Source organism: Ochotona princeps, chromosome 16, assembly GCF_030435755.1.
Source record: "Ochotona princeps isolate mOchPri1 chromosome 16, mOchPri1.hap1, whole genome shotgun sequence".
Classification (NCBI taxonomy): Eukaryota; Metazoa; Chordata; class Mammalia; order Lagomorpha; family Ochotonidae; genus Ochotona; species Ochotona princeps.
In genome coordinates this window covers 30,713,048-30,738,673 of record NC_080847.1, presented here as the reverse complement: position 1 = coordinate 30,738,673, position 25,626 = coordinate 30,713,048, and the positions used below count along the sequence as shown (strand labels likewise).

The window sequence follows — 25,626 nt, the reverse complement described above, 5'->3', positions numbered from 1 at the left end:
GTTCCATTAGTTTATGGTTTCCAACTAACTTCTAGAGTTAATTAGGAATACCAGAAAGTTTCTTTCAACAAGTTGGAGATAATTTTAAGTTGGAGTTTTTTCCAATAAATTCAGCCTCCCAGCCTCCCAGCCTCAGGTTGTATATGTAGACTTTATCTACTGGGAGTGTGCTGTTCAAAAAAATCTTTGATAAACTTAGTATTGTGTTGTATAATGTTAATGACCTACTTTCAGGGAGCTTCCTTTATAGAGTATGGACTGATGAATTCCTTCATCTAGGTACACAGGGTGGTGGTACTGATCTCAAAAGACGCTAACTGGGATGGTTATCTAGCTGAGAAACTCACAACCTACTCTCAGGTCTGAGTCTGAGTTCCAGCTCCAGTTTCCAGCCAATGGACATTCTGGGAGGGAGCAGGTGATGGCTATCAAGTATTTGGGCCCCTGCCACTCACATGGCAGTCCTGGACTAAGTTCCTGGATCCTGGCCCTGGGTCTGGTCCAGATCTAGCTGTGTGGGCATTCAGGGAACAATCCAGTGGATAGGGATTCTCTCTGTCTCTAAAAAGAGAAATAACTTATGCTTCCCTGTAGGAATATAATGGACAGATCTTGAGCCACGGCAGACTAAATGCTACCTATGTTATTGCCAACTGGGTTTATTCTAGCAGTCCAGAATGGACATGTGGATGAACGGGCTGGATTTTACAATCATTTTGAATTAGTCTGCCTTGTCTATCTGCTGCCATGGCTATGGCCTAATGACACAGAAACACTTAAATTGAATATTAAAAACACGCAAACAGTAATGAGCACATACAGGTACCTCCATGGTTTGGAAAGCTGACTAAAACTTCATTCCCAGACTCAAAAGAGCCACTTGGCAAGGGAAAGTGACGCATGGCACATAAACTCCTGGGAATATGATGGGAGACATTTGAGCAGAGAGGGCAAGCCTCCTAATAGTAATGCTGTCCGCACTGCATCATTTAGTTATTCCAATGGGGAGTTCCTAAGGGTTAAATTTCCTTTTGTGGATTGGGAGAATGGGGTATGAATTTGGGTCTACAAAAAGATGTTGCTTTTCCCTAAAACAATACTCTTCTCCCCTCTTCTTATATCATCAATAAAGTCACTTGGTCCTTTATTAACCGAGAATATAGGCCAAGGGTTTGAGAAATGGTAGAAACTAGGGGAACCTTCAGAGGCCATGGCATGTAAGATCTCCTGGAAGTTGTCTGTTACCTTATTTCCTTTGCTCTTGTCTGTCTGAGCAGATCGCTGGCTCTGATTTTTAATGACAGCTGGACCTTTGGAGCTTGAATTATGTTTAAAAGGACAAAGGCATGTTCTATACTCTTAATGCAGTATCCCAAGAAAGTCAGGAAGTCTGTATCCACAGTATGCCAAAATTAGGAGTCCTACCAAAAGAATACCTACTGTCTATACAGAGATTGGCAATGTTTTATTTAGCTATTATGGCTTGCTCTGGTGTGGGCAATAGAGTTCAGCCTGCAATGTGAACCTGGACTCAAAGAGGGACCCTTGTACTCTAGAATTTCATGCCAGGAAACTAACTTCTCATTCTAAGTGGAGAGAGATGTGGTAACTGCACTATCCTGAACTCAGGACTAAAGTGAACTGTGTCTGTTTTGAGAAGATTTGTTCCCATTAGAGGGCCACTGAGTGGAATCAGATGAGGTGATTTTTAGTAAATTGTGCATAGGCTCAGGCATCAAATCAAGGAAAAATTCAGTTGTCAGTGTGGGAAGTAACTTGCAAATTTCATAAACCGTGGTTCTTAGTATAGGGAAGAGGCAACGTCAACATGCTTAGAAGAAATGTAGGATCATGTTTAGATCCACAGGTGTCAAGAGGTAACCCCAACATTTAACTAACATCTGTCAGAACTGAAGTTTTTCCATTGGAATCTTATAACTTAACAGTCCAGATTATAGAGTAAGTGGATGATATTGGCAAGGCTAGGACAGGGAACACAAAAGCAGAGTACTGTGCTATACTGGAAAGCTAGATCAGCCTGAAGGATTTGAGAGAAGTAGGATAAAGTCTTCAAATATTTCCTTAAGGATGGACTGTCTGGGTATACTCTTTCTAGGCAAAGGCAAAGAGGTGCTGGCTTGTTGGAGTCTACCAGTACACTCAAAAAGGCACCAGAAGTCAGCAGCTAAAAAACTATTGGCAGGGGAAAACACTGGGCAAGGGATCAGGGATCATGGTGTATTGGAATCCAGGAATACAGGTTATTCCTGTATCCATAGCTGAATGGATCTGAAGTCTTACACAAATATCCAACTTATTTCATTAGGTTTGCAAATGAGAATGACAGGACAGTTCCAAGAGTTCAATGCATCCCATTTAGAGCTTTAGGGCTGACGCGGGTACTGGCTGATATTGGAGAAGTGCTTATTATATCCACCTGATTTCAACTGGTGGTGATGAATGGATATTGGACTGTGCCTTCAGGCAAGCGTGGGCAGAGTAAGAGTGACAAAACAGGAGGAAAATTGAGTACAGACTGCCTCTATGATGTCACAGGAAAGGTCTTCTGATGGGGATAGTCTGGCATTACCTTTCCCCTTAGGGAGAAGGACACAGGGTAGCTTTCTAAAGTCTTTGAGGGAGAAATGGAGGCAATGGAACATTTATATAGACTTATAAATACATACATATATATCACCTATAAAGGCTTACATTAAAAAGTAAATACATAACTTATGGTTATAAGTTATATAAATGCTATATTATATAAATGCTATATTGTTGAAACAGTCACAGGATTGAACACTTGGGGACAGAATGGGTTAAGTTAAAGATTTTGAGATGAAGAGAAAAAGAAGTAAAGACGGAGGTAGAGATTGCAGTGATGGTGATGTGGCCATAAACTCAGAAATGTTGGCTAGCCACTGAAAGCAGTAACAGGCAATAGAGTCTCTCTAAAAGGCCTAGTAAAATTAACTTCACACCAGATTTTGGACTTCTGGCCTCTAGAACAGAGAATACGTACTTTTTTGTTTAACTTAACCAAATTTCAGATTAATTCTGACAGCCTCAGCAAATGAATACAGCAAGAAGTGAATTTCAAGCACAACTTTGCAATGAACTTTCACAGCTGTTAGATGGCGCAGAAGGCATTCAGACTCAGGTGTGGAGTCCTCCAAGTACAGAGCAGTTTTCTATTAATCGCTACATTTTCTAGAGTAATCAAATGAGTGGTTTAACAGATCCAATCGGAAAAACCTACTAAAATAACTTTTGTGGGGAATTATGAAAGACAACTGGCTTATTAATTTTGACAATGTATTTAACATTGCTATGAACAAAAGGTAACATCTGATGCTTCAAAACCCAAGTGATATGGCTCAATTTTACTGTTGTTATTTTTAGCCTTCAATCTTCATGATTTAATATTTATTTAACTTGATAAAATATCTTTTCTAATCTTATGATTCCAAAATCAGAGATACTCAAAATTAAAAATATAATTTAGTATTTACCTGGAATAAATGAGTATTTTGCTCGAAATCCCAGTCCTTCAAGTTCTTCATCAGAACTAAACTTAATCCACATGAACCTCCCTGTTGATCTAATTAATGGAGGGCTTTTCATGCCACAGTAACGATCTATAAGAGGGGAGAAGCCAAAAGGGCCGTCTCGAATTTCCAAGTGATCAAATCGACATTCAAATGATGGCTCTATATAATAATGTTCATCAAAGGTCAATTCTATTCTTTGACGTGGAGCAGCTAGAAAACAACAAAATCAGGGGAGCACAAATTAGAATATAAACATGCTGACACAAAAGACAAAAAGCAAAACAGTCTGACTAAGGCTCATAATGAGAATTGTTATATAAGTCATAATAAATTTTATATTTTATGATAAAAATGTTGCTCTATAGAACTACAATAAATTTTTCCCTTTGGCATATGATACTTATTAAATTAGCTAAATTTACTCAATTGATTAATGAGTTCAGAAGCTAATGCTTATTTCATGATATCATGTATCATGATATACAAAAAGAAACAGAAATAAAAACAATTCACTAATGTAGACAAAAATTTCATAAAGTCCATTAATGGATGCCACTTAAGTCTCCTATCAAGGACATTTTAAATATAAAGTTCTTGTAAAACTGCAACTATTACTTTGTTAATTGTTTCCTACATAGAAATCTGTCTATCAATCCAGTAATTTAATTCAAAATACACTACAAGTTTATACTTTGTCCAAGCTGGTTTAAAGTAAAAGTTGTAAAAATTTACTCAACAAAAGGTAGAAACTGGTCAAATACCTTCCAAAATGTAGATACATTCCTTGTTTGGGGGGTACGAATCAGGATAATTTGGTGACGCGAAATGACCTCCATTGCTGGTTCGAATCCAAATGCCACACTGTGTTGCTGGACTGTGCTTGATTCCAATATTTTGTCCATCTCAGGAAAGAAAACATTATTCAAAACATTAATCATAGCAAAATTGAATAACATTTTCTCTCTCTCCAATGTTCCAAGTAGCTGCCCACTCTATGTTACATGCTTATTTCCCTAAGAACCACTGCCAAATTTTAACACAGTGAATTTGAATGCAACAGAAGTGAGACTTGTAAGGTTATATACTGTGCTTGTTGGAAAAAAATTGCTAGAGAGTAACAATGTTGTCAAAAAAGATAAAAGAATGTTGTGTCAGAGAGAGCAGGAAAATAAAATGTTTATATTCTACAAGGAGAAAACTACATGTGAGAATTTGGTAAAAATTAATATGAAATAATAAAATTCTGTTTTGACTTGTAAATAGAAGGGTTTCTGGAATTAATTTCTGACATGGCATCTTTGTATTTAACACCAAAATCAAATAATTTTTTAAGATTTAAAAAATTAAAAATTACACTGGAATTTCAGTTAAAAATTACACAACTCTGTCTCTTCCTCAAATTTTAATGCAAGAGTAGTGAGAGTATTTCTAATGGTTTAAATGCTAATGTACAAAGTAGCAGAATAGTAACAACTATTACAATAGGAAGTGGAATGTGGAGCGGCTTTTTAAAAACATGAGACTGCCCAGAAATTTATTTAGAATCTGTTCCACTTCCAATACCTTTGTATAAATCTACGACGTTACTGATCTATTACAATATTAGAAAACCAGAAAACACTGTTTTGAAAACGGTGAAATAGTGTTATTGAACTAGAGAACTACAGGTACCTGAGAGTGAAAAGATCAACTTGAAAACAGGGAACTTAGTGAATGTTAATAGACTGTGTGATACTCTCCTCTCAGCCGCCTCCTGCTGAACTCTCTGAAGGCCTTTTGTTAAAATAAAAGCTTCTAAGCAGGAAAAAAGACTGTTCTCTGAGACATTCAATCACTCAATGATATGGACTCAAGAGTGTCCGTACTTTAGGTTACTAGACAAAGTGAAAGCCAGGGTAAGTCACAATCCCTAACACACTAGCAGACAGGTAGGTGGCCATCAGTTTTATGATCCTTCTCAAAATGCAAGCAGGTATTCCAGGATCAGACATTTGAAGAAAGTCTAACATGAAAAGCAAAGCAAAACCAACAGCAGTGGGGGGTGAAGGAAATGCAAAGGATTTGAAGAAACTCTTTAAGAAGAGTTTTAAAAACAAAACTATAATCTCCTCAAAGAGAAAGAGAGCAAATTATAGTCATAAAACAAGAACAAAGATACTCCCCAAATGAAAATGAACAAAAAAACAGATCCAGTACACAAGAGGGTCCAACACAGTGGTGCGGAAGATCGAGCTACATCCCACACTGGAAAGCTGCTTTGGTTTCTGGAGACTTTGCTTCCAATCCTGTTTTGTGTTGGTGTGCCGGGGAAGGCAGCAGAAAATGGCCCAAGATCCTGGGCCCTTGCCAAACGTGGGAGACAAGGATGGAGCTCCCAGCCCCTGGTTTCAGCTCGGCTCAGAGACGGCAACTGCAGCTATTTGGGTGGTGAACCAGTGATGGAAGACTCGCCTCTCTCTCTTCCTTTCAATAAACCCTTGAAAAACGAAAGCTTCCAAAAAGGAAAAAAGTAGTAGTATTTTAGAGCAGAAGTTGCAAACTCTGGCCATGAGCCAATTGCACCTCCTGCCTGTGGCTGTAACTGACACGCCCACCATTTGTGTATTACTGTCCTAGGCTGGCCTTCCTAACAGGAGAGTTCAACAGCGTTGCAGCAACTGTAAAACCCATAAAGTTTTACATACTATAAGATAAAGCTGAAGAAGTCTCTCAGAAAGTGAAACTAAGAGACAGCAGAAAAGACAAAAAAACAAGAGGACAACAACCAAATAGAGATCCCTAAGAAGGAATAAGAGAAAACACAGAAAAACCCTAAAATTTAAACAAAAATAAAAAAATAAAAGTTTCCCAAAGATATAATTCATGTATAATGTAATCCTGAATACTGATCTAACCAGAATGATAGATGGGACGGATTGTAAGTATGTGGAAGACCTAGACACACATCTTATGTGATGAAAAATCAATATGAAATGTCTATGATGGAAATAATCAAATAACAGTGAAAAGTGTTATTAAAAATAAAAAGTACCAAAAGAATCCGTTAAAATAATCATTTTCCTGGATCAAGAAATGGGATAAGATCAAGGATGAATTCTTAATTAAAACTCTAGTATATTTTGATTCTTATACTTATATGTAATTTAAAGAAATAAAAAGATAAGCACTGGAAATGTCTTAATCTCTGAAACAAAAATCTGGCTCAATCGCACTAAGTTAGGGTGGCCATTTAGTGCAGTAAGACGCCAAGCTGGGACAGCTGCATCCCACACCACAGCGTCCAGCTCTGAGTCCTGGCTTGGTTTTTGATTTCAGCTTCCTGCTAGCACACACTCTAGCAGGCAGGAGACGATGGTTCAAGTTACTGACTCCTGACACCCAGCTGGAAGACCCAAACTGAGCTCCTGGTTCCTGGCTCCCACCTGCCCAGCCCTGGCCTTAGTAGGCAGCTGGAAGACTGAACCAGTGGAATGAAGTTCTTTCTCTCTGATTCTGTCCTTCAAATTAAAACAAGCAAAACTGCAGTATTTGAACTTTCATTAAATTAGAAAATTCATTAACATGGGAAATGGGAGTTTTATTTTTGCTTAGTGTGAAAATATGAACCTAATATTTGGACACTACCCACATTATACTGGATCAACTAGTGTTGCCAATTTTTAAAACTTATCAGGGCAGGACTTCATGTTGGAAAATTACTCCAAGTGAGTTTCTCCTAAATCCAACTGAACTGGGGTTGATGGTTAATAAAAAGCCTTAGGCCACTGCGATACTGAGGATTATGGAAATAGTAAACAAAACCTGCATTTCTTTCAAAGAAGCCATCCCCCCAAACATGCAGTGCTATCACTGTAAGTACTTTACCTGGGGTCTTCTGTGCCACAGCAATCCCTTCCACTACAAGCACTGTTACTAACAACACTAGAAAAATAACAGAAAAGAAAACCAGTTACAATATTCAATCAGTATTACATTTACTCAGTATATGGAGGAAAATCAGTGACAACAAAGAAAATCACTTTCTTCTATTCACAGTATTTGTAGATATTAAATGTTCTTTTCTCATTTACTATTTGACCCCTAAAGCAACCTAAGATATACTAGATTTTATACTTATTTATATAAACACTAATCATTGATACAATCTATAGCATTCTTTAACCAGGTTAAGATTTTTTTTTAATTACATTTTTGGGACCGGCACCATGGCTCAACAGCTTAACCCTCTGCTCTGTGACGCTAGTATCCCATATGGGTGCCGGTTCCTGTTCTGGCTGGTCTATTTCCGATTTTAGCTCTTTGCCTGTGGCCTGGGAAAGCAGTGGAGGATGGCCCAAGTCCTCAAGACCTTGCACGCCTGTGGGAGGTCCAGAAAAGGTGGCTTTGAACTGATGGAATCACCCTGTCTGGTCATTGGGGCCATTTTGTGAGTGAACCACTGGATGGAAGACCTTGTCTCTGTCCCTCTTTCTGTGAATCTGCCTTTCAGATAAAAAGAAGTAAATCTAAAAAATAAAATCATTTTTAAAATGTAACACCCTTTGCTAGCTTTAACCCTTGCTCAATTTACTATACTCCATCCTAGAATGTACATGCATTATGGCTTACTCTGCAAAGCGCTGTGCAGTGTAAGTCCAACTAGATTATCCGATGGCTCAGAACACTTGCAACAAGAATGGAAGGAAGGGGGCAGCACACTCCTGGAAATCAACTCAGTTACGGTTGCGCAGTATGATGTGCTGTTGTGTTACAAAAGCTAGCTATATTCAGACATCAAAGCTATTTTTATCCTAAGCCCAACATTTCTGAAAACCAATCGGCAACATACTGAATAATTTGTGTTTTGAAGGTTGTAAGAAACATTTTACTACTATGAATAGTGCACTCACTCTTTCAATGGAGGACCTACCAGTCTGGTATAAACAGCTGTGTGAACTGGAGTTCTTATTCACTCAGTCAGCAGCACTTACAACGGATTGACTGGGGAGAAGGTGAAGAATGCAGCAAAATGGCTGGGCTGGGAGCTGTGGAGGGCAGGTCTTCAGCCCGGCAGTCAGGAACCACTGCATCCCACCCAGATGTTACTGGGTTTTATTTCTGGTTCTGGCTCCTTATTCCAACTTCCTGTTAAAGAGGACCCTGGGAGATGGTGGCGATGGCTTCACCGGTAGTGTTCCTGCCAACCAGGTGGGAGAACTCCGCTGAGTTCTTGGATTCTGGCTTTACAGACATTTGCAGAGTGAGCCGGTGGAGAGGGACTATCTCAGTTCCTGTCCTTGAATACATTTTAAAACCTTTAACAGTAGATGAATCTACACTGGGGCTCAAATTTTGCCTTGAGCCAGGTGTGAGGTCTTTTCAGCTCAGTTTACTTATTTATAAAATGTGGATGATTTATTAATAACATCAACTTCATTAGTAGTAAATATGTTTACATACAACATTGCAAACATTAAACGAGATGATGGATCTAGTACCTTTTTCTGCCAAATACTCTGATACTGGGATAAACTAGCATTCACAGGGAGCCCATAGATCTTTAAAGCCAATCTACAATACAAGGTCAAAGAAGATTTAGTAGAGGTTAGGCAGAAAGCACAATGGAAGCAGAGAGAACAGAGCCATTTATTTTGCAGGGAGTTAAAGGGAACACAGTGATGAAAAATTTTGCAACTTCTAAATATACCCAGACAACAAAATATTAAGCTTCTTACCACTGCTTATACCAACAGTGCCATGATGTACATGCAGAGCAGAAAGTTGGAGTTAAAACTACACCTGGTGGATTATTTTACTACAAAACACAGGGGACAATGTAGAGAGAAAGGGTTGTAGGGGTGGAGGGTGGGACGGTGAGAGGGAGCAAGCCCTATGCCTGCAAAATTGTAAAATGGAAAACAAGAATAAAAAATTTTTGGAGCACACAATATATTCTGGTTGAACATTACAGGACTTGAACTTGGGAGAGGGAGAAAAACAACAGCTTAAACAGAATCATGCAGGCATGAGCATTAATCAGGTGACAACTCGAGGCACTGAAGAATCTGCTAGCCTTGACTGACAGTCACTTAGCCCAAAATGAACATCTCCCACCCCAAAGTCACCAATGGACAAAGGTAGGTTACGGTCCTCGCCATTCGTCTTCTGATTATCTGACCTCTTCATCTTGGACTTCTTGCACTTGCTGACCCGTGTCTGCTCTGACTTCCCCCAACAACTCCAACCTCCCTTCCCTGGGTTGCTAGCAGTGTGGAAGGGCTCCTGTTACACGGAAACAATTCCTTCTTTTAAGTCATACTCTTTGTGGGAAACATTAAAAAAAAAACCAGAAGATTTATGACCAAAGAGAAACACAGGGTAATGTATTAGATATTTGATCATTCAGCAAATTCATCTGTTTGGTATGAATTTATCTTGTTAAAAGGCACTTATTTCCCAAGGTATTCTGATGATAAATAACTGGCCAAAATGTTGTGCTCAGTACACCTCAGTACACCTTTCCCTCAGGAGTCACAGGCAAAACTATGTAGCATTTTTCACATTTACAGTTCAATTTTAAAACAAGTAACCCTAAAGTCAGGCAGGGCAAGAAATCAACAAACTGAAACTAGAACAACAGTATGACTATAAAAAAATTGTGCCAATAAAACAGTAGAATGAGCATTTGTAAAATAGCATATTTATGAAACATTCAAAGAAAATTTAGAGTAGAACAATCAGATTAAAAATGATATTACAAGTCAAGTACACCCACTGTATTCTTTTCCACTTAACTGAAAGGGCTGTTGGCAATTTTCTTTTTCCTCAAATAATTACTATTCAAAGCTCAACCAGTCAGATAAGCTGTGTCACTGAATATAAAAATGATAATATAAAGAGTAACATAAATTTGCACAGCAATTGGGAACAGGAATATTTACTGGTACACTTTCAGGGGAGAGTTGACTTTATTATTCTAAATTCTACATAATAAACACAGCTTATCAGGTTGTATAAAAGGATCTGTATTCACCTGAGCTACAATCAGATTGATATTAACACCGATTCCACAAATGTCAAACACTGAGATTACTGATATGTGAAGCAGTTCTGTGCTGTTTTGTTCCGTCTTTAGTCCAAATCCATGTGCCACTACTACCTCATCCTCTTAGCAGAAGGATCATTAATTCCCAGGTCAATATATCTGAATTCAAAGATAATGTATTCAGGAAGATACTAATTCCTTAAGGTAGATACCCAAATGGAAACCATTCTCTGCAATGGTGCAGCTTGGGTATGCAGAGGACTGCGTGTCGTCTGACTCCTTAAAAAGGCAGTGTTTATCATTTACGATCAGGTTTAATTCAGGCCTTGTAACCTCCTGTGTGCAGCCCTGATTTCAGTCATGGAGACAGGTGCTGTTCAAGGTGCTGGGACACAGATGAGTAGAAGAGCCACTGGCCTTGCTGTACCTTTTATAAATACCCTCATTCACCACTGTTCTAGCTCTAAGCAGAGAGCCTTGTCCCTGGCCCTTCCAAAGACTTTATTTTAAATTGTTTATTAAAAAAGGTCACAGTTATTCTTTTCACTGTTTCTCACTGCAGCAACTATGGCCATTGCAAAAAAAAATTGCTGGAAATACAGTAATATAATTGTTTATAGTTAATGCTGTTTGAAACCTAGAAACTCCAGTAGAATAACTTGGGGAATATTATGCCTACTACAGACAACAAGAGTAAAATAAAAACAAATGAACAAATAGAATACAGACATAATATACTTGTAGATAGTAAAACAATGTTGTAAAAGTGACAATTCTTTAAGTCATATTTATCCATATTTTAATCAATTTTTCAGACAGCTTTTAGGAACTTATTAACAAATTATTTCTGATTTTCATTTTGAAAACTTCTTATTGACCCAAAAAAACCTCAGAGATAACACAAATACATAAAATTAAAACAAAAATAACAACTTATTGTAACATCACACTCATTTAAAAATACAACAGTAGGCCTAGCGCAATAGCCTAGCAGCTAAACTCCTCGTCTTGCATACTTGGGATCCCATGTGGGTGCCGGTTCGTGTCCCAGCTGCCCTACTTCCCTTTCAGCACCCTGCCTGTGTGTGGCCTGGGAAAGCAGAAGATGGCCCAAGTGCTCGGGACCCTACACCCGCACCGGAGACCCAAAGAAGCTCCTGGCTTTGGAGCAGCTCAGCTCTGGCCACTGTAAGCCACCTGGGGAGTGAATCAGTAGAGGGAAGATCTGTCTCTCCTCTTTGTAAAAATCTGAATTTCCAATAAAAATAAATAAATATCAAAAAAATACAGGAGTACAGGAAGAAATAGATTCGTTAACAAACACCTGCAGTTCGCACTCCCTAAGAGGGAGGGTGATGAACCAGACAGGTCTTTCCCAGGGCGTATAGATAAGGAAACGAAAGGAAAAAAGCTCCAGAACAGAGACACACTCAAGAATTTATTAGATTATATATGCAGCATCTGAATTTCTTGGTTAGAGCTGTTTGGAAAAGAAATCTGATCTGTACTTCAAGTTGCACACAAAAACAACTAGATTTTAAAAGAGAGTTCACTTACTGAAGAGAGAGACATAAATGTTTTAAAATTTTACATATTTTATTCATATTTATACATAATTGATATATCATACAAAGAGCATCTCTAAGTTTGTGAACTTAAAAAATAAGGTGAGGGGTGAGCACCTGGCCTGGTGGGACTGCCGGCTGAAGGGGCAGCTCCTCTGTCTCCAACCCAGCTTCCTGTCCACATGCCCTGTGGGAGGCAGTGGGAATGGTTCCAGTGCCAACCACAGGCGAGATCTGGATTGGATTTTGGGCTCCCAGCTTTGCCCAGCCCAGAAAGAAGTTCTCCCTGCTTTAAGTACAATAAATAAATAAAAGTGAATTTTTTTTTGTTTGCATAAGTGTTCGAGAGAGAAACAAGTCTCCCATTTGCTAGGTCACTCCTGAAATGTGTGATGTGGTCAAGCCCCTGCCAGACTGAAGCCAGGGCCCAGACTCCTGACACGTCTCCCACTCAGGTGGCAGGGACCCATGTGTTCCTGCTGTCTCTTAGGGGGTGCAGAAGCTGGACTTCATGGCAGAGCCGGGACTCAAACCCAGGCACACCAATATGGGATACAGCAACGGGTGTGTTAAATGCCCAACTCCCACTTACTTTTGTAATACTTCATTTATAAGTTACAAAAAACGGGAAGAAAAATCATGCTAATAAAAAACACATGAAACACAAAAACAAAATAATTCAGTCTATATTTTAAAAATCAAAATTCTAGTGTTGGTTGACATACGGGAAATTAACATACAATCACATCCTGCCAAGGGAGTGTAAACTAGCACAACCAGGGGTGGGTGCGGGGGGAATATGTGCCAAGACTTTTAAAAGCGCATGGACTGCACCCCATAACCCTAAGTCCAGGTTTGGTAACGCAGTCACTGTGACAGTGGTTCTCACCATCTGGAAGGCCTGGGTGGGAGGAGGCATGTGGAATCCCACAAACCCCAATCCAGGATGATGCTGGAGGTGCTTCACCTGGCATCACGCTCTGAGGAGCTTTGAGAAACAGGAGAATGAGAGTTTATTTAAGCAGAAAGAGGCTGTTTGTTCTCCCATGGTGGTGGGAGGGACAATATGGATGGGATAAGCCAGGGCCAGAGGTAGGCAAAAACGAGTTTGGCGACCCAGCGCAATAGCCTAGTAGCTAAATTCCTCCCCTTGCATGCGCTGGCAAAGGCAGCTCCACTTCCCTTCCAGCTCCCTGCTTGTGCCCTGGGGAAGCAGCAGATGGCCCACAGCCTTGGGACCCTGCAACCACACAGAAAACCTAGAAGAAACTCCTGGCTTCAGATCAACTCAACTGCAGCTGTTGTGACCACTTGGGGAGTGAATCAGCGGAAAGAAGATCTTTCTGTCTCTCCTTTGTAAAACTGAATTTCCAATAAAAACAAATCATTCTTTTCTTAAAAAAATGAGTTTTGGGAATGATCTTCAGGTGAACATGATTTATTTTCTTATTATGCCTCTAACAGACACTTCCGGTAGCTTCTGGTAACACTTGTCGTGAACTTCTTTCGTTTCTACACAATTATCTTCACAGCATCTAAAACCTGACGTCCCTAGAGCTCTTTCCAGACTAATCTTACTTGACAGCACTCATCACTTTCACCGCTGTTACTATTTGACAACTCTGGCTTGTCTGGGTGTTGCTGTCTGATTTTTGCCTACTCCTATAAAGTTAGCTTTAGAATTGACATGAGTAACAGAATAACCCAAGCTAAAGGCTTCAACAAACTAGAGATAAGCAGTCCAGATCCCAACCGCAGGCTGCACTCCTGTGAGGGAGTTTAGCTCATTATTCAGCTGTGACTTTCATTTCCAAGGTTACCTTACGGCTCAACATGAATGCTGAAGCACCAACCATTATTTCTTCAGGACAGCTAACATGTCTGTATTCTGGCCAGCCACGAGCACATATACCCCTAAGAACACTTTCAGGGGGCCAGTGCTGTGGTGTAGTGGGTACATCCAGGAGGCTGGCATCCCCACATGCATACCAACCTGTGTCCAAGCTGCTTCACTTCCTACCCAGTTCCTTGCAAATGGCCTGAGAAAGGCAGAAGAAGATGGCCCAGTGTTTGGGCCCTGCCACCCACATGGGAAACCTAGAAGAAGCTCCTGGCTTCGGCCTGGCCCAGTGCTGACCATTACAGCCAACTGGTTAGAAGATCCCTTTTTCCCTCTCTGCAACTCTTTCAAAAATAATCTTTAAAAAAATTGCCAGAATATGCAGTTATTTCAAAACCCAAAAGTTTAATCAAAAGTACTTCCCCCTCAACTGTACACACCATTTTCTATTTGCATTTAATTGGCTGGACTTAGTCACACGGCCGTACCTAACCCTAGGGGAGCTGGTTTGAGCAGTCTTATGCTTTACCAAATCTTTGGAGAACTGCTTAAGAGTAAAATGTGTCTGCAGAGATTGCCACAGTTACAAAGTATACAGCAGTCGATGCAGTTACAAGAGATGAGCAGATCACATCACGATCTTCATAAGATGGTCCCACCGAGGCTCCTCGTGTTCAGAGTGAATCCACACTCCTCACGTGGGATGGCACCAGCTCAGGCCTTGACCGCCATCTCCCGCTGCACAATCCTTCCTCACAACAAACTCTCGCCTTAGGGCCTCGCTGTGCCTTCTGCTTAGAATCTTCTTGCATGGCTGGCTCTGTCCCGACGGGATGGTCTTGTGAGGCTTCCTGATTTCTAAATAATGTCTGCATTCTGCACTTCACCCTGTGTTGTTTACCTGGCTCCTCTAGCCCTGAGCTTGTTTCTTGACTTCTTTCTTACTTGGGGAGGGGCTTTGTGTGACGCACGGATGAGAAGACTGCCTGTTCTATGACAGCACTCAACGACCGTTAGACGAAGGCACGCTGGTGTGCTCACACCTCTGTCACCACGGCTCTGCACGGACAGGCACAAGTCTTTAACAGGAGCCAGCTGCTTCTCCCTCGGAGCTAGGTAAGGGGCTGGGAAAAGAACTAAGATCTCCCTGCTGCTTCCGACAGCTAGCTGCTACTCTTTCCTTATGCTGGCTCAATTTGCCTTTGCTTGTGATTTAATGAACACCTTTCTTTTTTTTTAAAAAAAAAGATTTATTCAGTTTATTACAAAGTCAGATATACAGAGAGGAGGAGAAACAGAGAGGAAGATCTTTTGTCCGATGATTCACTCCCCAAGTGAGCCGCAACAGCTGGTGTGCGCCGATCCAAAGCCGGGAACCAGGAACCTCTTCCGGGTCTCCCACGCGGGTGCAGGGTCCCAAAGCTTTGGGCCATCCTCGACTGCTTTCCCAGGCCACAAGCAGGGAGCTGGATGGGAAGTGGAGCTGCCGGGATTAGAACCGGCGCCTATATGGGATCGCGGGGCATTCCAGGAGAGGACTTTAGCCGCTAGGCCACGCCACCAGGCCCAATGAATATCTTTCTAAAGCCGTTCTGATTCCAGCGCTTACATGGTAAACATAATCTACCACAATCTAACTACCTGCTCATGACAATTTTCTATAGTGAAGAGAGTTCAACCATAGTCCACTACTTCTTTTTGATAGACTAGTTTGCAAAAAAGAAACAAAACAACAAAACTGTGCAAATTTAGCCTATCTCAGTCTTACTAAAGTAGATAGATGGTGAATTTAAGACTCGATCCTGCCTCCACATGCAAGTCACACTGCCAACAGTTTTTTTTTTTTTTTAAAGAAACCCTACCTGTAGGGATCTTATTCCTGCAGAACACAACAAACTACTTATGGGTCAGAGTACACAGACACATCAGCTTTGTAAGCTCTGTTTTCACTCTAGGAGTCTCACGACATCCATGGCAACCACCATCAAGTTTTAACATGATCAGAACGTGGTTGAGAAAGGACCTGGTATCTTCCAGTGCTATCATTTTCAATGCATCACTCTAGGCATGCTCAAAGCACGTGCTTTAATGTCATTTTTTCAAGAAAGAATTACACACTTAGATTAGCATACTGCACTCCATCAATGTTGCTGAAAAGTGAGCTCTGGGGGATGCAAAGCCACTACCTTTTTTTGGGAAGTATTTTTCAGAGTTTCTTCAAAGCCGTGCTGCTCTTAAAAGACAACCTGAATTAGAACATCTAGGCTCTTTCTTCCCCACTCAAAACCCTAATAACTGAGATCACAAAATACTTTGACCAGAATTTGTTTGCAGCACTCAGTTTTCTTAAGATTTAAGTTTGGCCTTAAAATGCAGATAAACTGGTCCTAGATGAATATTTTCTATAATAAAATCACTGTTTTAAAAACCTTCTGCCGGGAGCCGGCATGGTGGCTCACCAAGCTAACCTTCCTACTGCACGTGCAGGCATCCCATATGGCACTGGTTTGTGTCCCCACTGCTCATCTTCTGATCCAGCTCTCAGTTTGTGGCCTGGGAAAGCAGAGGAGGGCCCACGTGGGAGACCTGGAGGAAGCTCCTGGCTGCAGATCAGCTCACCTCTGGCCATTGCAGCCATGTGGGGAGTGAATCAGCGAATGGATCTTTGCCTCTTCTCTCTGTAAATCTGCCTTTCCAATAAAAACACAAACATCATTTAAAAAAAACCCTCCCAACTGACAGTGTCAGTACAGTTCTATTCAACACTGAATGAGAAAGGCCAAAAGGCTGATATTAAAAACAAAATGTTACTATTAAAGGGGTGACTTTTCGACATGATATTTACTTCTCCAGCTTATGTTCTTGGATGCAACTTAAACATGAAGAGCAGGAGTTAACACTTGCCGTATCAGACAAGATTTTTTTAAAATATAGTGCCAAGGGATATCTGGGCTGTTACATCACACATTTAACCACATTTAAACTCACTTAAGTGTCGCTGAGTCTAGGAGTGTGCAGAATGAATAAGAACATAAAAAGGCTTTATAATCTTGATGTACTTTCATGGGATAATAATGCTTAGCTAACTTTGACCAATGTTAGCTCATTTTTGTATGATATGGAGGAATCAGAAAGAGTTACAAGCGAATTATCCAGTTTCAGTAATACTGCCCACTAAAGGTTTAAAAGCCCAGCAGAGTTATTCTTCGTCCTCACTGCTGAAAGTAAAAGATGAAATATCAATGGCATCTTCAAGAACCAAGATTATTTTCTATTTTAAAGCTCACATACTCATTACGGCTGAAGTGCTTTAGTAGAAACTGACCATAATATTCCAAACACGGCTATTGGCACGTAATATCTACAATTACACAAATGTTAAACAGCTGTTTCAGAAAATAACTTATCCCACATTGAAGCAATTCGCCTTTCAAGGATACTTAAGGGACAGTTTTTCATGCCCAGCGGCACACAAAGGATTTTAGCACTGGAAAGGCCAATATTGTTAAAAGGTAATTTTTAAACCTTAGAATTTTTTTTTAACATAGAAACAAATGCAACAACGAAACCTAAATCCTGCCTTCACTCTTGTCTTTCTGGCTCCAAGATTCCCTCAGAGTCAACTTCTTGATGCACACTGAATCTTCACCAACCTAATCCCAGTGTTCAGCAGCAAATACCTACAAACACTCAGGGACAGCCTGCTTGCCAGTAAGCTCACAACAACACAACAACAACTTGACAACACTTGTGTTTGACACATACTCTCATTAAAGAAAGGAGACCAATACCACATTGTTTTCACTGTAGCTCTGCCAATACCATCAAATTCTTTCCTGAAAGGTATAACCAAAGGCTTTGCCAGGGTGGCCAGAGAGGGCAGTGTGTACCAACGGTAAAGACAGAAAAGCCGCAAATCCCTTCACCAGGGGAGGAGGCTACACTCCGCCCTGGCCAGCTCAGGCCGGCCAAGTTCTGCAGGTACAGCCCACGGACCCACGGGACCGCCTCCCGGGGCGACCCCTGGGATGGCCCACCAGGACGGCCCTGACCAGCCCACTGCCGCCGGGCTGAAATTCGGACAAGCAGCACCATCGGAAACCGCCTTGCGTGCCATTTCTTAAGCTCAGAAAGACCTCGATGCTCCAAGTGCATGAGGAGTTACACATACGGCTACAGGCTGTCAGAGCTTCTAGCCAAGGGTCACAAGCATTTATGAATTGGCAGGCTTCTTCATCACCCACAACGTCCTAAGCACAAGCTGTACCTATTACGGAAGTACGTAGTGTTGGCTAGTTAGACGTTTCAAAAAGCCGAAATACCAATTACGAATTTAGAAGTAATCTGGGCACTAATTTGTCTGATACCAAACCAAAATTACTCATTAACTCCCTACGAAAGCAAATTTTTAAAAAAAAGTGTCGATCCGAAGTTAAAAAAAAATAAACTACACAAGGCATACGGTCCCTGTCTCTCTATGTAAAAACATTACAAACATCCATTTTCAATCTAAATCGGAAGTCCTTGACCGACTAGTGCTGCTACTGCATACCCTCTGAGAACTGAAAGAAAAGGGTTTAAACAAAACGGTTTATTCAGCTGAGTTTCAGAAGCAAGTTTGTGGTGCCACTGGCTTGGATCAGCTACGCGGACACGCATTTATCTCCATTCCTTCTGGGCAACGTGCAGCGGCTACGTGCGTTTTTGGAGCCCGGGGCTGGGAGAAGCAAAGGCGAGCGGCGGGGTGCTGTGCGGGCTCGGGCCGGGCAGCGGGGCGTCCCGGGCAGCCGGGTCCGCAGTGATGCCGCAGCCTTCGCGGCCGCAGCAGGTGGCACCCTCTGCCCGCCCCACGCGTGTCCCTTCGGGGTTTCTATTATTGGCGCGGAATCACTTTTTACTGTGACTTTTTTTTTTTTTTTTTTGGTCTTGGTCACACACCGGCCTTCGCTTCGCTGACAACTTTACAAAGCAATCGGAGGCAATTCCGCCCACCGCCGGGGCGCGCGGGGGATGGGGGGGAGCAGTACCTGAAGTGCCCCCCAGCGAGCGTCGGAGGACCCTCCTAACGGGACGACCACCTCCCCCATCCGACCTCCTCCTCCTGACGACCCTCCACCCGCTCCAGCCTGTCCGCCACACACGCAGGGCTGCAGGTGCAGCGCGGGCAAGGCGGTCGCCGGCGGAGCGTTCGGAGCCGCCGCGAGCCCCTCAGACAAAGAGCCTCCTCGTCGGGTGTCGGGTGCCGGGCAGGGACGCCGAGGCTCCGGCCGCGGCCCGCAGGGGGCGCCGTCCACAGCCCCGGGCGCTTACCTTTGAGGACCGAGCAGAGCTGCTCCAGGGCCATGATCCCGACCGGCCCGGCGCTTCGCGAAGCCTTGTGGCGGCGGCGCGAACGGCGCTGCGCGGCGGCTGGAGCTCCGCTCCGTCCCTGCCGCTCGGGCCACCAGGACGCCTCCCGGCGGGACAGGGCTTACAGCCCGCGGCCCGCCATGGTCCTGGCCCCAGCGGTGGGCTCCGGCGCTGCCCTGGGTCTCTCCGACGGTCGCCCCGTGCCCAGCCCGGGAGCCGAGGAGCGCGCGCGGAGGCGAAGGCACGGGCCGAGAGCAGCTGAGCAGCTCCGCCCGCCGCGGCCGTGGCGCGGGCTCCACTCAAGTGGCGGGCGCCAGGCTCATTTAAAGCTGGGAGCGCGAGCGCCGCGTGCCGGCCGCGCGGCCTGTGCGCATGTGCCCGCCCTCTCCCCGGCCCCGCCCGCGTGCCCCTCGCGCCCCTCCTCGCCTCGCCGTCGCCTTGGCGGGTGTCCACCCGCAGCCGGGGCGACCGTTAGTGCTGGGGCGGGGCGGGCCCGGAGGAGGGACCCCCGAGGACCGCGGCCCCCAGAAGCCGACCCGGAGGGGGAGCTGCCGCAGGCTCCGGGGAGGGGGCAGCAGGTGGTGCGCTCGAGGCCTCGTGCCTCACGGATGGGGACGGACACCCGCTGCCCTGCCCCCCACCCCTCGTCTGGGCCGCTCTGGCCCCACCGGTCCCCGTCTCCTCCGTGAGCCCCAGGGGGCTCCGACCCCCAGGACCTCAGTTCAAGGTCAAAACTCCGCCGGCCTCGGGCGGGGAAGCTGGCTGCTGGCGCAAGCGGCCTGAGCGCTCCCTAGGTCAGCACGCCCAGATCAAGCACTTGACATTCCCACACACTTCCTGCTGTGGCTCGCCGAGGTAGGCATTTTCGTGAACGGAAAAAAACCGAGCGCAAAGAGGTGCAGTGTTTTGTCCTGAGCCACCGAGTGAGTGAGTGAGGGAGCAGGGCTCTCTGCCCCGTGAACGCCAAAGCTGGTGCTGATGGGTCGTTTCGCCTCCCCGATGAAACTTTAAAACACAGCCTGCGCAATTGGTACTGTGATTCTATTTTCTGAAAAACGCTGATTGTCCTAAAATTCCATTGCTCATGTATCACCTTACTCTCCCGAGCCCTGCCCCCCCGGACACGAACCTGTTGGACGTTAAGTACATGTGCTTAGCAATGGTTGTCACTGGAGAAAGAACCAAACGGAAGTCCTCCCATCCTTGATTGAATATTTATGCCTGTACTTGACAACTAGTTGGACTTCCAGACCACTGGAAAAAAAATTCCAGAGGTCCGAGGCTCTTTCTCCTTTCCTTGTATCCCTCCTGGAAAGGCACAAAAGTGTCATTCTCAAGGATTCCAAGTGGAAAAATGTACGTGACACAAATTAATATTACGCTGTTTTGCCTTATGTCTTCTATAATGTGAAAATTTGTGTTCCTGAGGACAGTCATCTGTCATTACATTAGGATTGCATACAAGAACAACTAGTAGAAAACATCGAAGAAGCCTTCCCACAGAGCATAGACGAGGACAGTAAGCTATTCCGGCTATGAAGTGTCAGTCACACTTAATGATGGACAGTAAGAATTGAGAGGATGGAGCGATTTCAACTTCTGGAACAATGTAGATTCTTCATGCATGGCGATTGAAGAGAAAAACTCAGTGTGTGTGATGTCATCAGAATGCTTGGCGAAGGAGGTGTCTAGAATGGGAAGGCCGGATGGCAAGCTTGGAGGAGAGCACCCCAGGCAAGGGGAAGGGGTGAGCACCGAATTCGGGGCGGACATGTTTAGAGGGGAAGGTTGAATAGGGTGGGCTTTGATTCTGGAGAGACTTGAACTCACGGGGGTCTGGTTCCAAGATCCCCATGGACACCCAAGTCTGCAGGTGCCTCGGTGCCCCGGAAAATGGCACAGCATTTGGATGTGACTTGCGGATTTCTCCTGTGTCCTTTAAGGCAGCTCCAAGTCCCTGAGGAAATGGGAACAGTATGTAAATAGTTGCCATACTGATTGGCTTCAGGAATCCTAACAAGAAAAAGAAGTCTGTGTCTGGTGTAGTCACTTAAAAAATCTGAGCAGTTTCCACTTGAGGTGGGTTGAATCCACGATGAAAAAACCAAGGATTCAGAGATAGATTGTACTTGCATGAATGACAGGGAGAGGAAGTTACTTGTACTTGATTCAGTATGTCCGAGGAATAGTTTCTTTTTTTAAAGATTTATTTATTTTTTATTGGAAAGTTAGATATACAGAGAGAAGGAGACACAGACATAAAGATCTTCCATCTACCGGTTCACTCCTCAAGCAGCTACAATGGTTGGAGCTGAGCCAATTGAAAGCCAGGAGCCAGAGCCTCTTCCTGGTTTCCCACACGGGTGCAGGGTCCCAAGGCTTTGGGCCGTTGTCCAGTGCTTTCCCAGGCCACAAGCAGGGAGCTGGATGGGAAGTGGGGCCACCACGACACGAACCGGCACCCATATGGGATCTGGGCGCATTCAACGTGGGGACTTTAGCTGCTAGGCCACTGCACCGGCCCAGAGGGATAGTTTTGTTAAAATACAAAGGTTTATTCTTGGGCATTGCATGATGATGACTCAGTTGACTAATGCTCCTCTTGCAGCGCCGGGATCCCACATGGGGCAGTTCACGTCCCGGCTGCTCCATCTCCCCATCCAGCTCCCTGCTGTGGCCTGGGAAAGCAGTAGAGGACAGCCCAAACCTTGGGACCCAGCAACTGCATGGGAAACCCGGAACAGGCGCCTGGTTCGAATTGTCTCAACTCCACTCATTTATACATTTAGGGAGTGAAACAGTGCATAAAAAGTCTTTGTTTCTTCTATCTGCTTTCCAACAAAGATAAATCTTTAAAAAAAGGTATATTCCCACCTACTTGAAAGTCAGATACAGGTACAGAGAGAGCTATTCAGTGATTCACTGTGCAAATTACAACAGCTGAGGATAGATCAGACTGAATCCAGGAGCTCTCCTGCGTACACAGGAGTAGCAGGGACCCAATCACTTGGGCCCTCATCTGTGCCTCTCAGGATGCACTAGCAGGAAACTGGATCAGCAGCAGAGAAGCCGGGACTCAAACTAGGACTCTGATATGGGATGTGGGTATCCCAAGTGGCAGCTTAACCCACTGTGCCACAACACCTGCGCCTCGAGGGACAGTTAGTGTAACTAATAGAGATCCGCGGAGGTTAATCTGACAGTTCAGTTGAGGATGTAATAAAAGACGAGAGACTAGAGACACGGTAGCAATACAGAAAGTAGATGCAAAGTGCTTCTTCATTTCACTTATTAGCTCTTCCTGGTAGTATCATTTCGATAAAACCTAAAGAGGCATCTCTCCTGGAGTGTATGTTGGCTTGGGAATAGGTTGTAATTGAGAATGCTCATTTTGTGGCTCCCTTTTAAGACACCTTTTAGATGTACTGGTGTGATCCTCTGTGGTAGATTTTTCGAGGAATGTGGTAAAGCACAGATCGGTGCTACTGTGTGACCGTGTCAGTAAATCCAAAGGAAAGCAGTTTGCATCTGTCTCAGCTGAGGGGTTCAGTGTTGGAGTATTTGTTTTCCTGGATGGTCACCTAGGAGCGCCTAGGCTGTTCCAAGATTACATGCCAGTTTCCAGGTGGCTGAGACACTGTTCTTTCACGGCATCCTAGCTGATACTCCAGGGTGGATTTCGCCTCTACGGTCCCTCACAGAATCAATCCTATAGCTTAAATGGTTTTCTCTGGGCAAGTCCCCTATAGCTCTTGGATGGGGGTGGCATTGGTTAATCTTTAGAATGAATCATTTTTTTTTTTGAAAAATATGAACTGTTTTGTACCATTGTTTGTGAGACAGATTGATGTCAACTGTTTTTTGCTGTATTTCAGCAGGGCTAGCCGTTTATTAGATGGCAACTTCGAAAGGCAGGTTGGTTTGTTTAGAGTTGGATATTGACTGAATATTTTATGTCTCTCCAGTGTTGGTACGTCTGAGTCCTAAGTTGCAGTGTGGTTGTGATTTAAGATGGGGCAACTATGTAAATATTAAGGTTAAATGAGGCTGGTAGGATGGGCCTTGGATCTGATTGAATTACTGATCTTCTAAGACGATGCACCAGGGAGCTTAACCTCTCACTTCATACCCAAGCACCAAAGAAAGGCCCTGTATTTCAGAGTACCAGTTCAAGTCTTGGCTGCTCTGCTTCTGACTTAACTCGGTGCTAATGTGCCTGCAAAAGGAAATTGAGTTCCTGGTTCCTGTCTTCAACCTGGCCGAGCTGTGGCTGTTGGGCCGTGTGGGCTGTGAATCATGGATGGAAGTTCTCTTCCTTTTTCTTTCTCTTTCTTTCCCTAACTGCCTCTCAAGTAAATATTTTAAAAATAAGCCAAATTTTGATAATGTGGGAAATCAGTTTATACTAAAATGTGAGTCTCAGAGCACTTTACTTACAGAGTGAAAAGGTGGGAGCAGTAATGATGAAACATAATATAAAAAATAAGGATCATAACATCTGAAGAGTTGTCTATTATTCAACTAGAGGGATTTTTTAAGGAAGTACAAGGATGTAAAGTTTTAGTTAGTGTGCCTGGGTCGCTATGACATAATAGCTATTGCATCCTGCTGGCTTCAATAGCAACTTATTTTCTCACAGTTGTTGGAGTTTGGAAGTCCAAGATCAAGCTGCCAGCAAAACAGGTTTCTCTTGAGGATTCTTGCTGGTTTGCAGAGCACTGCCTTCTCCCTGGGTTTTCTTGTGGTCTTGGTTCTGCACACGGGCATTCCTGCTATCTCCTCTTAAATCACTAGTTCAGAGTTGGTGTTGTGGCAGCGTGGTTAAGATGCCGATTGGAATGCCTTCAGCCCATTTGGGAGTGCCTGGATCCAATCTAGCTCTGCTTTCCATCCAGGTTCCTGCTGATAGACACCATAGGAAGCAGCAGATAATAGGTCACGTCCTCGGGTCCCTACCATCCATATCGTAATCCTGGGTTGGGGCTCTGGGCTCCTGGTCTGACTCAGCCTAGTCTGGTAGTTGGGTCTGGATATCTCTGACAGATTAGAATATCCCAACTTCTAGAATTTTCATTATTCTTTTATCATTTCTTTTATTACAGTTTTCCAACTATAGAATCCTTAAACAATAGTTTAATTTTTCCTATTTTTGAACTTCTGTTATATCTTGCATTCTGGCTAAACCTGGTGTGTTCTGAATGGAATTACTTCGTTAAATGTTATGGCTTCTCATACTTCACGACATAAAAATCCATGCTGATGGTCATTTTGGCATTTATAGCCTTTGGTCATTGCATTTCTGTACTTATTTCCTAGAGTATATACAGAAGTTTCTCTAAAGTAGAATTGGTGTATGGATTTACATGTCATTAACTTCAACATATACAGATAAAAAGAAGGGGCACTTTTTAAAGTGATACAAGTACTTTATACCAAAGTCCCCCAAACAGTATATGAAACTTCTTTTTCATTCCATGTCCTGGCTTCTTCCATCTGGTGGTTCACTTCCTATGGAGATGGGCTGGTCTAAAGCCAGGAGCCAGGAGCTTCTTTCGGGTCTCCTATGTAGGTTCAAGGTCCTAAGGAGTTGGGCCACCTTCTGCTGCTTTTTCAGGTCATCAGGTGTGAGCTGGATTTGAAGTGGAGCAGCTGGGACTCGAACTGGTGCCCATATGGGGTGCCGGCACTTTAGTGGAAGCTTAACTACCACGCCATAGAACTGGCCCCTAATTTATTCTTGAAAGGCTATTTTTAATTTTGCTACCCTATAATGTTACATCCAAAGGAAATAAAATCTGCATATGAGGAAGTGATCTACAACCCTATATTTATAGCAGCACAATACACAATATAGAGAACACATGGAAATAATACAGATACCTGTCCAAAGAAGAATGGATAAAGAATCTGTGGTATATCAACTCCACGGAATACTACTAAGCCATTAAAAAGAATGAAATTATGCCATTTGTAACAATATGGTTCCAACTGGACCTGGTGTGATGGCTTGTCCTCCCTTTGCATAACACCGAGATCCCAAATGGGTGCCAGATCATGTCCCAGCTTCTCCACTTCCCATCCAGCTCCCTGCTTATGGCCTGGGAAAGCAATGGAGGATGACCCATAGCCATGGCACATACAATGCCATGATACAGTTAAATAGCAGAATGTTGGACTTATGACTGTTGCTGAAGGATTATACTATTGTAATAAAATAGGAGAAATGGTGTATTGGAGGATTAAAATGGGCAAGGACAGGGAGGTGGAGGGGGAAATCACTATAGCTGTAAAACT

The 25,626-nt window shown here is 43.4% G+C and overlaps 1 protein-coding gene across 2 annotated transcripts in view; it reads right to left on the bottom strand.

Moving 5' to 3' along the window:
- Positions 1 to 19,401, bottom strand: part of NETO2 (neuropilin and tolloid like 2) — a 55,855-nt gene extending 36,454 nt beyond the window's left edge. Inside the window, exons 1-4 of one of the 2 annotated variants that reach the window (XM_058674762.1) lie at positions 19,294 to 19,401; positions 7,419 to 7,475; positions 4,316 to 4,456; positions 3,516 to 3,764 (exon numbers count right to left, since the gene is read on the bottom strand). In XM_058674762.1, coding sequence (XP_058530745.1) covers positions 3,516 to 3,764; positions 4,316 to 4,456; positions 7,419 to 7,475; positions 19,294 to 19,327 — 481 coding nt within the window. In that variant the 5' untranslated portion in view covers positions 19,328 to 19,401. The remainder of the gene's footprint in view (positions 1 to 3,515; positions 3,765 to 4,315; positions 4,457 to 7,418; positions 7,476 to 19,293) is intronic. The other variant, XM_058674763.1, reaches the window with a different exon arrangement.
- Positions 19,402 to 25,626: the final 6,225 nt, after the last annotated feature.